This window comes from Trichosurus vulpecula, chromosome 1, assembly GCF_011100635.1.
Source record: "Trichosurus vulpecula isolate mTriVul1 chromosome 1, mTriVul1.pri, whole genome shotgun sequence".
In the NCBI taxonomy this organism is placed as follows: Eukaryota; Metazoa; Chordata; class Mammalia; order Diprotodontia; family Phalangeridae; genus Trichosurus; species Trichosurus vulpecula.
Window position 1 is genome coordinate 83,260,945 of NC_050573.1, and position 15,563 is coordinate 83,276,507.

The window sequence follows — 15,563 nt, forward strand, 5'->3', positions numbered from 1 at the left end:
CCTTTAACCCCCCAGAAAATGTAAGCTCCTTGAAGACATGGATAGTTTAATTTTCCTTTACATACACAGCACCTAGAACAGTGTCTTGAAGATAGGCGTCTCGCAACATATTTATTGAATTAAACTAAAGCAACATTTTTTTTTAACATTTATAGATAATAAAACTAAGGTGGAAACACCCTTAGGCAGAGAGTTAGGAAACCTAGGTTTGTTTTCTAGCCTGCACTAAAAATTGGTGTCACCTAGGGAAAATCCCTTTCTCTCTCCAATTTGGGCCTCACTTTCCTCACCTGTAAAATGCAGGGGAGAGAATTAATTGGATGGTATCTAAGGCTCTTTCAGGTATAGTTAATTAATCACTTACTCAGGGTCACATATCCCAGGTCTCTTGATTCCTAGTCTACTGTTCCCTTCACTATATACCACACTGCTTCCCTTCCCCCTAACAAAACCTCAAAATGGACAGCTGCTCCTGGCCACTTGTCACATTATATTTCTGATATAAGACTGAAAGGAATGCAGCCAATGATATGACTAGGAGGAGTTGGTTAGCTACATCAATAGCAGAGACAAAGATTGCAGCCTGCCAGCTGAAAGTTCAGAGAGTAGTGTCAACTACAAAACCAACAGCTCTCCAGCTGTGTGCAAAGGCAGGGTTTCTCAGATGGAATTTCCATCTAAGAGAGAGAGAAAGAGACAGCTGACAGGGGCTAGCTCCCTCATGCTGACTCTCATTTGTTTTCTGCTGCCTTTTGGCTTTTCTCTAGAGTCACATGAGTAACTTAACACACAATAAGCAGCCACTGATCCTCTCAGCAAGTGGGTGCCAGATGCACATATGGAGAGTTTAGCTTCATCAGAGTTTCTTGGGCTTTCCAAGATCTTTGACAAGGTCCTGGAAATATCCTTTGCTGAATGAGAACAGGTCACAGACCGAAACACTATGACTTCTGGAGCAGCTACTTGGATATACTTTCACTTCTGGTTTCCAAGCTTTTCAGGGACTATTAGGGCATCAGAGACACTTAAGCCATGCCTGAAGATAAGGCTGGTAGGTAGGTTATGCATCGGTAGATCCACATAAAGCCAGTACCCACTTTGAGTATGGGGGGAGAGGGCCCTGATTCTTGCTCTTTGTTGGGACCTCCCTGTCCCCAAGTTATATATCTATAGTCTCCCTTCTATGGAAATCTAGAAAAAGTAATCACAACAAAGGTTAGTCCGGAGTTCTTACTCTAAAAGTATAAGCTTCTGGAGGCTTCTAAGAAGCAAAGTCAGGCTGAGGCCAGTAGTATTTAATTTAACAATAATATCTTACAGAGTTTTTATCTTCAAAGTGTATTACACACACCTCTATGACTCCATGATCACCAACACCCAGTTTACAGCCGAGAAGCCAAGCAAAGAGACAAAGTTTCTGGGGAAGACAGCAGAATGTTGGCCACTATGAAAACAATGCCCAGCTTCTCAGTCTCAATGACTCTCAAGGCTTGAAAGAACTTCAGAAAACATCTAATCTAACCCATACTTATATATTTCTTACAAGGAGGTTGTCTTTTTTTAAGGGAGGTGGGATGGAGATGTTGAAAGGCACAAAAAATAAGCCCATTCCACTTTTGGACAACTTTAATGTGATTCTCTGCATTTTCAACCTATTGCTTCCTCAGAAGCCAAGAAGAACAAGTTTCATCTGTCTAACCTATGAAAGTCCTTCAAATAACTGAAAACAGTTAACCATCTTCTCCCTCCTCAGAAAATTTTTTACATGGAAACATATTTGCAGGTAGGAAAATCACATCAAGAACGAAGAGCAAGTAATATGGATATATGTTTTGTATAACTTTCCATGTATAATCAACATCATATTGCTTGCCTTCAAACGAAGAAGGTGAAGCAGCAGGGAGGAAGAAAATTTGGAACTTAAAATTTTTAAAAATGAATGTTAAATGTTTTTACATGTAATTGGGATAATAATAAAATAAAAAATAAAAATGAATGTTAATTTTTTTTACATGTAATGGGGTAACAACAAAATAAAAAATAAAAATTTTAAAAAAAGATAAGCAAAGAAATAGGACAAGCATAAAAGTGGCCCAGGAGAAACTTAATCTGACACTTCCCTTAACACAAGTCTTATATCAAATGGGAGCAAAGGGGGAAATGGCTTGGAGGCATTCTATGAACAGTCATCACAGGCTGTCTCATTTCTGCCAACACAAAAGCTAGAAGACCTTCCTAGAAAGGTCTCATAGATAGGGAAGAAGACAGACTACTGCCACCTTCCATTGGTCTATATTTGATTGATGTCTGTTCTTACCACCTTACCTCTCATTCTCTTCTTTCACTGTAGTAAATTGAGTTGACTGTCTATTGGCTCGGGCCTGTTGCTCCTGAGCCTTTTCACTAGCTTCTAGCTCTTGTTCCAAAGAAGAGCTGGTGCTGCCCTCTCGACTGACATTGCTACTTCGTCCAGGGCTATTCTCTGTCGAGGCCCTCGGGGATTCTGTATTCTGCTTCAAGGTCTGAAGCTTGGCAAGAGGGATGATGTCACAGTTTTGCGGCCGGTGCCATACAGTTCTCTGAGTGGTGGCATTATAATAGTAGAAACGAGATGTGTTTGGGTCAAAGAGTTCCCACCACTGGTTCTCATTGGTACGCTTAATCCTTACGCCAGCAGGTGGGTCCCATACACACTCGCCTGTGATAAGATTGGCATACATGCGCTCTCGTGTTCGAGGCTCGATGATTTCCACCCATTCTAGCCTGGAAAGGGAAACACAAAAAAGAGAAGATCTATTAGATAATAAGAAGAGAAAGGCACCCTGAGGAAAAAAGAGGAGGAGCATGTGCCAGGGAAGTCAAACCACTGCCACCTCCTTAACCAAAGCCTCCCTTTCATCAGACCCCAAAGGAGACAGCCCAAGTCTCTGAACCTAAGAGCTTGGGGAAGAGAAGTAACTTCCAGATCACTGGCCCTGCAGCCATCACTGAAGGGAGCAATCATTATGGAGAAAAGGCTTATTTTCCTCACCAATATCAATACCAACTGTGACCAAAGGAGAAGTAAACCCCAAAGCTCTGGGAGGGCAGTACAATCCTGCCTCCAACCCAGCCCTGCAGTCATCATCCTGGGAAACACCTTCCCCACTTCCACCCCCATCACCCAAAGGGATATGGCCTGGCAAATGCTTTCTTCAGGTGTTAGAGTCAAAGCCACTGAAGACTCCAAGAAGAAAGTTCTAACCTCTAAGATGAAATGATCCAACATCAGAGACTGAGGAACTTTAACTTAATTTCAAAGCGAACAGAACTTAATCTCTCTCCTTAAGTCCTAAGCCCTGACTCTATCCCAATGATGTCCAGCAGCTACCATTACTTCCATTATCAACTATAAAAGCCTCCATTTGGCATTAAAAGCCTTTCTCAACCTGGATCCTTTCTACCTTTCCTTCTTACCATTCATTCTCCTCTATGCATTCTATGATCCAACTATGCTGACTTGTTGTTCCTTGAACTCAACACTCCATATGCCATCCCTGTCTGTTTGTAGTGGCTACACATATCCCATGCCTAGAATCCATTCCTTCCTCACTTCTGACTCCTCACTGACTGACTCACTTTTGATTCCTAGTTTTCCTGACTTCTACTTCAAATCCCACCTTCTGAAAGAGGCCTTTCCAGCCACCTCTCCCCCCACCCCCCCACCCCCCACCGCAATTCTTTATCTTGTAGGTGAAATTATTTACACATCTCCCTCGATAGAATGGCAGCTCCTTGTAAGCAGGGCCCAAGTTTTCTGCCTTTCTTTTTTATCAACAGCACTCTCAGCACACAGCTTTGTAATGGCAAGTACTTATTACTGACAATGACAAAATGAAAAACAGTCTGTGTCCTAAAGAAGAAAAATTTTATGAGATATTGATAGCCATTTTCAATTTTCAATTTCAATTGAAAGGATGATAAGACTTCCTTTTTTTGTTTCCAGGGAACAGAAACAGGCATACCGAATGAAAATTACAGAGACAAAGATTTTGGTTCAATATAAAGAACATTTTCCTAAAAAGTAGAGCTAATTTAAAATTGAATAGGTTGCTTCGAAGCTAATTATCACTAGAGGTCTTCAAAGGGAAAGTGAATGACTCACTCTTTCCCTGAAGCCTTCTCCCCTACTAAGATACCTATATCCCTGTGGCTCCTTCTTCTGACTGGTCACAGTTTCTTCTGAAACCTCATTTTCAGGAAGAGTCCAGTCCTGCCATGTTCAGTCCATTCCTCTCTGGGCTTCTTTCACTTCTTTCTCCAACATGTCCTCAACACCTTCACTCTCACCCCTTGATTTTCAGGTTCCTTTTATGTGCTGTCTAGCCACTCTTAGAATCTAAACTCCTTGAGGGTAAGTACCATCTTTTTGCTTACAGCTGTATCCTTAGCATTTAGCATAGTTCCTGGTACATAGTAAGCACTTAATAAATGCTTACTGACTTCCTGACTTGACCTGATAAAGGGTTAAGTTTGGCTTGAATATGATGATCTCTGAAAAGTCCTTCTAATTGTGCAGCCAATTCAAGCACTTGTATTGTTGTTGCTGTTTCCCAATGGACACTATATTGGACTCCCCACAGTGGCTATTTCAAACTTTCTTTTCTTTTTACTAGCCTCCTACGCTACCTCCTTCCCAGTCTCTGAAAAACTGGAGACCATTTATCATGAGTTTCCCCTTCTCCCCTGGAGTTCCATTCTCATTATCTGCTTGTTGAAATTCTACTTGTCTTTTATGGCTCAGCTTAAATGCTATTTCTTCCCTTCCAGCTAATACTATCTTCTCCTTCAGGAGTTTCCCCTTCTCTCATGTACTTACTGATATCATACAGTTATCAAAATATTAAACAGGCAAATTCACAAACTCCAGGACTAGCTGATCCCTAAGGTTCCTTTTAGTTCATTCCTGGTATCTATGCATGGATCCTGGTGGGGAGAATAGAGCATTACTAACTGGAAATGGTATGACTAGAGTTATGATGCCATGGACCAATGCTACATGATAGGTCTTCTCATCCTGGAAAATCTCTCCACCCATGCATCCCACTACTCCTACTGATTAGTTTCTCCCAAGATTACCATTTTGAGGAAGGGCCCAGGCCTGCTACCCTTCACTTCTGTGCTGAATCCATTTCTGATTCTCTGAACTACACCACCATGACTTTGAGGGAAGAGTATTTTTGTTTTTTGTTTTTTGCTTATATTTGTATTTCCAGTGCTTAGTACAGTGGCTGGCACTGTGAACATTAAGTAAGCACATAATACATAGTTGCTGGCTTGACTTTTGGTATAGTGCTTCTCTATACTGAAAGGGTATTGAATATGTCTTGCTTAATCTTTGTATTTTTCCCAGATCATATAATAATTTCTGATAAGTGCTGATGAAGGTAAAGCCCTAGGAACAGGACACTGTTCCGCTTACAAGCCTTTGATTAATCTAATTACCTGAAATTTTAAAACTAGGGCTACAAGGTTCCATTTTTATAGTGAGGACCTGACACCCAAATCCTCATTTATTACAGATTAAGCAATCTTCAAAGGAGTTCAGAGACACTGCTGGTATATCACAAGCAGCATACACAATCGTGTACACAATTCTCTCCAGCTTGATCTCCCAAAATGCTTTTAATAGCTACAGCTCCTCCCTACTTTGTTGCTTTTTCACCTAGAAGATGGTCATCTACCTGAGAGCCAGCATGGCTTCAGAGAGGGCTGAGGAATGGTAGATATGGTGTTTGCTGCCCAACAGCTCCAGGAGAAATGCCAGGAGCAGAACAGAGGTCTGTGCATAACATTCCCTGATCTAACCAAGGCCTTCAATGCTGTTAGTCATAAGTGCTTATGGAAAATTATGTTAAAATTTGGTTGTCCAGAGAAGTTCATCAGTATCATGTGTCAGTTTCATGATGGCACGCTTTCACAGGTGCTCAACTTTCCCAGTCACCAACAGAGTGAAACACTCTCATGCTTTTTTTTTAGCATGATGTATTCAGCAATATCGTCAGACACCTTCCATGAGAATGACCTTGGCACCAAGATCAGCTACCACACTGACGGTAAATTATTTAACCTAAAAAGGCTACAAATCCAGACTAAAGTTGAAGGTGAGTTGGTGCATGATTTTTTGTTTGCAGATGATTGTGCACTCAATACAGCCTCTGAAGCTGAGATGCTACAAAGTACTGATTGATTCTCCGCTACTTGTGCTAATTTTGGTCTAACAATCAACACCAAGAAAACAAAGGTTCTCTACCAGCCAGCAGCACACCATTTATACATGGAACCACCAGTTACAGCAAATGGAGAAATTTTGAATACTGTGGATATAACTGTGGCAGTCCACTTTCTAGGGATATACACAATAATAATGAAGTTGATACACACATTGCCAGACCTAACTCAGTGTTTAGGAGGCTCTGAAGGAAAAGTGAAGGAGAGAAGAGATATTAGATTTGATTACCAAACTAAAGGTCTGCAGAGCTGTTGCACTGACCTCATTGGCGCATGCCTATGAAACCTGGACAGTATACCAGCACCATACCAGGAAACTGAAACATTTCCATTTGAATTGTCTTAGGAAGACTCTGAAGATCACCTGACAGGGTAAGATACAAGACACTGAAGTTCCTTCTTGAACTAAACCACCCAGTGTTCAAACTCTACTGCAGACAGCAAGACTCCAATGGGCTGGCCACATTGCTCTAATGCCAAACATATACTTGCCTAAAAGACTATTTTATGGAGAACTCACACAAGGCAAGCACTGGTATGGTAGTCAGTAGAAGGGATACAAGGACACTCTAAAGGTTTCTCTGAAGAACTTTGGAACTGATTGCATGACATGAGAAACACTGGAACAGGACCGTCCTCCATGGTGTGCCCTCATCAAAGAAGGTGCTATGCTCTATAAGCAAAACAAAATTGAAGTGGTTCAAAAAAATGTGAGATGTGCAAATTTAGAGAATCCATCCCAAATAGTCACTCAGAGGATTTGTGCCTGACCTGTGGTAAGATACTCCGAGTTCTTAGTGGTCTGATCAGCCACATTTGGACACAACGCAACTTAATTCTAACAGTGATATCATTTTGGTCCTCTTCAACAACAAAGGACGACAACCACCACTTCGTTACTTTCTTCTCCTGTGAATTTGAGGTATGTCTCACTGAGTGACCTTAGCATCTGGTCTCTACAAAATGAGGCCCAAATAAATTGTTTTAAAGGTTCAATCCTGGAAAATTTGTCTCCAGAGAGACAGAAAGGGGTAATTAGATAAGCCAGTAGATAAAGCATTGTGCCTGGGACTCAAGAAGACTCAGGTTCAAATCCAGCCTCAGACACTTACTAGCATTGTTACCCTGGGCAAGTTACTTAACCTCAGTTTGCCAGTTTCCTTATGTGTAAAATGTGGATAATAGTAGCACCTGCCTCTCTCAGGGTTGTTGTGAGGATTATATGAGATAACTGTAAAGTGCTTAGAATAGCACCTGCAAGTTCTATATAACTATTAGTTATTATTATTATCTCTATGCACAGGTCTGTTTTATTAGGTTAACACCAGATGATGTCTGGTCTTATCCTCCTCCAAATTATCCCATTAATTCCTATTTTTTGTTTCAGAACTGTAATTTCATTGATATAGGGAACACAATCTGCCAATATAGATAAGCATCTATATCTATATAGATACACAGTCTTAGAGAGTTGCGTGGGATGCCGAGAGGCTAAGTGATTCGCTCAAGATCACACAGTATGTGTCAGATGTACCTACACTTAAGTTTTTCTGGCTCCAAAGCTCAACCCACTAAACGATGCTGCCCTTTGTCTGCTATAACTGACAGAAATGTAGGGAAAGGGGGCTGACTAAGCTAAAGAGGTAGATTATCATGCTTAGGAAGATCAGGCAGCTTGCTGCTGTTTCTCCTTCATTCTCAAAGACGGCCATGACATCAGGATGCCATGACATTCAAGTGAACTGGATTTGAATGAGGGGGAGCTGTGCAAAGTCACTAGCCTCACTTTCTCCTCTGGAGTCATCTGGGTACAGTGTCCAGAAAACACATACAACACAACTGGAGATGGCCCGGGATGCAATGGAGAATCTTGGTCTTTTCAAGCTAAGGTTTTTAACAGGTCTCAATTTGATTGAGGCAATTCCTATTCACAGATTAAAGCTTAATAAGAAATGAGGCAAATAATGGCCTCTTAAAAAAAGAATTAGATCTGGGAGGGGAAGACTCTCAGCATTTCTTGCCAAATAGGAAACAACTGCTATTTACTACATTTTGAGGCAATCTTGGCCCAAATAATGACCGAGTAAGGCCTGGCTTGGGACCTAGTATTAGCCAATCAAAGAGAGCTAGAGTGATTTGTGGTTAAGGCTGGTCTTCTGCGGAAAAGAGAAAAAAAAAATTTTCAGAGATTAAAATTTACATTCCCTTTGGGCAGAGCACGGGAAAGTAAGGGTGTGATACCCTATGTGGACAGCTTACCTCTTTTGGTAAGAGGAGTAGAGATTCTGGCTGTCAGCAACTCTGAGCCTTCCTGAGCCACAAATTACACTCTGTCCACATGGGGTCAGGTTTTAGAGTTGCGTAAGTCTTCATCAGCTAATCTAACACAGTTACTGGTTTCCAATGTAACAAAAATACGAGATAATACAATAATAAAAGGTTAAGTAGGTACTCAAGAAACTACGTCACCTAGAGGAGAGATACGTTCACATTGTGGTCACTGGTCCTCTGAGCTTTAGTGACTTCTGCTGTTTGGCTTTCAGCCTTCTTAAGCACAACTATTTCCCCTGTACATGTTCTGGCATTTCCTGATTGGTTTATCTACTGCCAATCTAGACATACCTTGAACAAGGGACAACTGGCAACCAACAGCTGCCAAAATAACCCCACAGAGCAGCTGGGGCTCACAGAAGGGACCAGCTGCACAAAGAAATATATAAAATCACAAAGCATGTCAATCTGAGGCCTCAGTAGGAAATATAAATACAATTTAATTCAACAAACAATTATTATGTATGACCATGAAGCAAAAGGAAACTGACTAATCTCAGGCTCCGGCTGAAAGAACATTGGTAAGACATTTAATTAAGTCCTATAAAATGATGATGCTCTTGTAAAAATAGATTAAATAATACTCAGATTTTCATCTGATCTCAAAGTACTATGTAAGTCTTTATTGTTCATGAAGTAATCATTTCTGTGCTTTTAAAGCCTTTGTTCTTAGGCAGTGAAAGCCCTTCACAACACTTTAACTAGTTCATCCTCCATCATCCTTGTAAAGCAGCAAATACTATTACTATTACATAAAAACTAAATTTATGGTATTCGTTTCCTATAAGTAACTCAAAGTAGCAGGAACCTAAGCTCAGAGATCATGGGAGTTCACACCACCGATCTCTGCAAAGACTATGAAGATATCCCAAGGCTCCATACTTCTATCTTAAGGTATAAGAGTGATACACTTTTTAAGAGTAGAAAGGGATCATAATCAACAATAAACACTGAGCATCCTCCTTGAACAAGACATTATACGAGGTATTAGGGTTATTATACACAGGTATAACCTCAGCCTTCAATGACTTTATGATTTAGTTGAGGATATAGAATATACATTATCATTTCTATGCGGAAGACTCCCAGATATCTATCTATCTCTGTCTATCTTCATATTTATCTAGCTCTAGATCCTCTCTCTCCTGATCTCTAGCTCCATATCATCAACAAACTTGGACATTCAGAATTAGATATCCCACAGGCATTTCAATGTCCAAAACAGAAGTCGCTGTCTTTCCGCTGCCAAACTCTCTCCTCTTCTAAACTTACCTCTTACTGTTAAGGGCACCAACAGCTTTCTAGTCACATAGGTTCCCAACCTTAGTGTTATCCTTGACATCTCACTCTTCATCTATCTAATCAACTGCCAAATCCCACTTCTAAATCCACAGTCTCCCACCACCCTAGTTCAGGGTCTCATCACCTCTTGCTTAGACTATTTCAATAGTTTCCTAATTGGTTTCTCTCTCTCATGCCTTTCCCCTCTCAAATTCATCCTCTACATAGTGTTAGTCTAAAGTGTTAGTCTAAGTAAGTCAATCCCCCAAGAAACACACACACACACTCAATAAACCTATTATCTCTAGGCTAAATAGGAACTCTTCTTTTGGTATTTAAAGCTCTTCATGGTCTGGTCCCTTTCTATCTTCCACATTTCCCTCACTCTACTCATCCTACAATCCAAACATAAGGTTCTCCTTCATGTTACTCACACACAACATGCGATCGCACATCTCCATGCCTTTGCACTGGCTCTTCCCCAAAGTCTAGAGTGCTCTCCCTCCTCACTTCCATCTCTTGGAATTCCTTATTTCCTTCAAGACTCAGCTCAAGTACCAGCTTCTGGAGGAGACCTTTTCCAGGCCCCCTAGCTGTGATTATTTCCCCCTTCAAGATCAACATATATGTGCTTTATACGTATGAACCTACATATATGTTTTGTTTATTTATATACACTCTAACACCTCATGCTGGCTTCCCTTTTAGAATATAAGATCTTTGGGGAGGAGCCAAGATGGCGGCTAGAAAGCAGGGACTTGCGTGAGCTCCCCGCCAGGTCCCTCCAAACACCTATAAAAATGGCTCTGAACAAATTCTAGAACTGCAGAACCCACGAAATAGCAGAAGGAAGCAGGGCTCCAGCCCAGGACAGGCTGGATGGTCACGGGGTAAGGTCTATCACACAGAACTGTGAGCGGAGCCCGGCATGAGAGGCCCTCGCCCCCTGAATCAGTGAGTTGTGGCAGTTACCAGACTTCTCAACCCACAAACACCAAAGACAACAGAGAAGAAGGTTAGTGGGAAAAGCTTCTGGGACAGAGTGAAAGGAGTTCCAGGTGCGGCCACTACCCTGGGGGCAGCAGAGGTGATGCAGTTCTGAGGCTGCTTACAGAGCTACAGCTGCAGTTGCTTCTGGCCCCAGGCCCACCTGGTGGGAGGAATTAAGTGGCGACCAGAGCAGGAGGGCAGAGCCTGCTTAGATCTGAGTCAGGTGTGGACTGGCAGTTCTTGGGGGAGAAGGAACGATGCTGTGGCAGAGCTTGCCGTGTAGAAATAGCTCTGAAAACAACAGCTCAGCCCCTCAAGCTTGGGACAAAGTACTCTCTACAAGCAGTCATACCCCGACAAAAAACTCAAGGGTCAAGTAGTTGGCTGGGAACATGGCCAGGCAGTGAAAACACACTCAGATTCAGTCTCAGACTTTGGAATCTTTCTTTGGTGACAAAGAAGACCAAAACATACAGCCTAAAGAAGTCAACAAAGTCAAAAAGCCTACATCAAAAGCCTCCAAGAAAAAAATGAACTGGTCTCAGGCCATGGAAGAGCTCAAAAAGGATTTGGAAAAGCAAGTTAGAGAAGTAGAGGAAAAACTGGGAAGAGAAATGAGAGTGATGCAAGAAAATCATGAAAAACAAGTCAATGACTTGCTAAAGGAGACCCAAAAAAATACTGAAGAAAATAACACCTTAAAAATAGACTAACTCAAATGGCAAAAGAGCTCCAAAAAGCCAGTGAGGAGAAGAATGCCTTAAAAGGCAGAATTAGCCAAATGGAAAAGGAGGTCCAAAAGACCACTAAAGAAAATACTACCTTCAAAATTAGATTGCAGCAAGTAGAAGCTAGCGACTTTATGAGAAATCAAGATATTATAAAACAGAACCAAAGGGATGAAAAAATGCAAGACAATGTGAACTATCTCCTTGGAAAAACCACTGACCTGGAAAATAGATCCAGGAGAGAGAATTTAAAAATTATTGGACTACCTGAAAGCCATGATCAAAAAAGGAGCCTAGATATCATCTTTCAAGAAATTATCAAGGAGAACTGCCCTGATATTCTAGAGCCAGAGGGTAAAACAGAAATTGAAAGAATCCATCAATTGCCTCCTGAAAAAGATCCCAAAAAGAAAACTCCTACGAATATTGTAACCAAAATCCAGAGCTCTCAGATCAAGGAGAAAATACTGCAAGCAGCCAGGAAGAAACCTTTTGAGTATTATGGAAACACAATCAGGATAACACAAAATCTAGCAGCTTCTACATTAAGGGATCGAAGGACTTGGAATACGATATTACGGAGGTCAAAGGAGCTAGGATTAAAACCAAGAATCACCTATCCAGCAAAACTGAGTATCATGCTCCAAGGAAAAATATGGATTTTCAATAAAATAGAGGACTTTCAAGCTTTCTCAGTGAAAAGACCAGAGCTGAACAGAAAATTTGACTTTCAGACACAAGAATCAAGAGAAGCATGAAAAGGTAAACCAGAAAGAGAAATCATGAGGGACTTACTAAACTTTAACTGTTTTGTTTACATTCCTACATGGAAAGATGATGTGTATAATTCATGAGACCTAAATATTAGGGTAGCTGAAGGGTGTGTATGTGTGTGTGTGTGTATAGATAGATAGACAGACAGACAGAGGGCACAGGGTGAGTTGAATATGAAGGTATGACATCTAAAAAAATAAAATCAAATGCCCCACTGAAGTATTCTCAGCTCTTCAGTTCCTTATGTTTTGTACACACTACTCTGAGTCATGAAATTTGGCCTCAGATGGAAACCCAAATTCCTCCTCAGGTAACGTGAAAGGCTGATTCATTCATCTCTCCACTCAGAAGCACATACTGGGTATCTTATATATACATGTCCCTGTAACAAGCCATGAGATAAGATAACATTGTGCAGCAAGTTCATCTTGACAGAACAATTATATCTGACACACATTATGCTGGAAGGTTTATAAAGTGTTTTACATATATTATCTCATTTGATTGCCACAAAAAGCCCTAGGGAATAAGCAGCACAAGTATTATTAACATAGGGACAAGGAAAGGAAGGCTCAATTAGGGTTGAGTGAAACTTGATCTAGATCATATGGCTAGTTCTGAAGCCAAGTGCATGGTTTTTCTGCTCTTATCAAGTGATTTTTAAATTTCCCTTCTATAGAGATAAAATGGTCACAACATAGAGTGGATACAATGTATTCACTTAACAAGCCCTTTAATACCTCATATGTACCAAGAGACTACCATGCTCTTCAACAATTAAGATACAAAGTTTAGATAAGAAAGTCAGATCTATGGTCACATTAGAATGAAACTCTTTAACTGAGTAACAATCACACATGAAAACATATGTACATAATTATAGTCCAATATATGTCCCCAAAAAGTGATAATTCATTTAGTATCTACCTATATGCAAAGTGGAAAGGTTTTGCAAAGTTAAGGAAAAGAAAGAGAAACAAAGCTGAAAAATGAAGATAAGTACTATGATGATTTCTGCCTTTGAGAGAGAGGATTTCTGTAGCTCTATTTGAGAGAATCTACTGTCCAAACAAACCAGACAACCAGCACCAAAGAGAACCGGCTAGGTGTTGCAGGCCTCCCTTGCATAGGGAAATGTTAACTTGGTGGATTGTGAAATACTTATGCTACAGGAGATGAAGTACACACAAGCAAAATCATAACTGAAAAAGATAAGCCAGGAATTCAATGTAATATTGCTGGTAGGACATTCTTTAAAGTCCAATTAAAAGAAACATGAAAATGCCAATAGCGAAGCTCTTGCTGGAGGCTCCCATCACCCTAGGTCTGCCCCTCAAGGGAAAGTGAACAGGCTGACTTGTCTACAATTTCCCAGCCCTAGTGTAGCCTGTTTTCCCGATCCTATGTTCAAGATACTAAATACAATCCTGAGAATTTGGACTAACTGATGTTAGTATCAAATAATGCTTGAAAAAGATGCCCTTGTACTTACTATTTTCAGTTGGGATCTGACTTCTGAACCTCAAAACAAAAATGGAATAAATCCTAACTTAGGTACAATCTTACCATGGGGTTTATGTGTTTAATGGGTAGCTAAGTGACACACATCTCACCTACACTATGTAATGCAAACAAACAGGCTTCAAATCAGTCCAAGCCAGAAACAATTGTAGAGTTGGGTTGGGCGTGGTACAACCTTCCTGGGCTACTATGGCCCCACTCAAAATATAGCAGGCAGAGAATATCTAGACTTGATTTCAGATTATTTTTCCAGTTACTCAACTACTATAGGTCCAGTTCTATCAAAAAAAAACTCTAGAGACAGGATACTCCTTTTATCCCAACAGAGAATTCCCATGAGAACGGTCATTAGAGTGAAAAACAGTACACAAAGAATAATCCAAGCATCGCTGAGCATCACAAAGTCATTTATTTTATGTTGGGGTTTCTTTCAAAAAAGGGGGCTCTTTATATTTCCACTTTTCCTTCTGGTTCTAAAATATATGCTGTTTTCTTTTAAGTTTTCCTGAAATATGATGTCTAGACTTTCAGGCAGTACAATGATTCTTAAATTCTCTCTCCTCAACTCATTTTTGTAGTTTAGTTATCTTTTGTATGAGAAAAATTATTTTTTAATTTTTTCTCAATTACATGTAAAAATTTTTTAATATTTTTAAAAAGAATTTTAAGTTCCAAATTCTCTCACTTCCTCCCTCCTTGAGAAGGCAAACAATTTGATATAGATTACACATGGTGAAGATATGCAAAACATTTCCATATTAGCCATACTGCAAAAGAAAAAGCAATGGTCTACCTTTCCTCTTTCTTAGCCAGTACCAGATAGTTTTAATTACTGCCTCATAATATGGTTTAAGATCTGGTACTGCTATGCTTCCTTCCTTTACATTTTTTTTTCATCAGTTCCTCTGATATTCTTGTCTTTTTGTTCTTCCAAATGAATTTTATTATTTTTTCCAATTCAGTAAAATAATTTTTTGGTATTTTAACTGGGAAGGCCTTCAATATATAAATTAGTTTAGGTAAAATTGTCATTTTTATCATATTGGATCTGCCTACCCATGAACAATCAATATTTCTCCAATTATTTAAATCTGATTTTATTTGTGTAAAATTTTTTTTATACTTTTGTTTATATAGTTCCTGGGTTCAATTTAACATAATCAAAATTATCCATTTTGCATTTTGTAATGCTCTCTATCTCTTGTTGGGTCATGAATTCTTTTCTCTTCCATAAATCTGATAGGTAAACTATTCCCTGCTCTCCCAAACTGCTTATAGTTTCAGCCTTTATTCCTAAATCATGAACCCATTTTGACTTTATTTTGGTATAGGGTGTAAGGTATTGGTCTATGCCCAGTTTCTGCCCTACCATTTTCCAATTTTCCCAGCAGTTTTTGTGAAATAGTGAATTCTTAGCCCAGAAGCTGGCCTCTTTGGGTTCATCAAAGAGTAGATTGCTATAGTCGTTGACTTCTCCATCATGTGTACCTGTCCTATTCCACTGATCCACAACTCTGTTTCCTAGCCAGTAACAGGTGGTTTTGATGACTGCTGCTCTATAGTACAGTTTAATATCTGGTATGGCTAGGCCACCTTCTCTAGTATTTCTTTTCATTGATACCCTAGATATTCTAGACCTCTTCTTCTTCCAGATGAATTTTGTTATTA

At 40.0% G+C, this 15,563-nt stretch overlaps 1 protein-coding gene across 1 annotated transcript in view; it reads right to left on the bottom strand.

The window, feature by feature from the left end:
• Nucleotides 1–15,563, bottom strand: part of ARHGAP39 (Rho GTPase activating protein 39) — a 283,264-nt gene that overhangs the window by 207,220 nt on the left and 60,481 nt on the right. Inside the window, exon 2 of the mRNA XM_036742205.1 lies at nucleotides 2,326–2,763. Within this exon, the coding sequence (XP_036598100.1) occupies nucleotides 2,326–2,763 (438 nt within the window). The remainder of the gene's footprint in view (nucleotides 1–2,325; nucleotides 2,764–15,563) is intronic.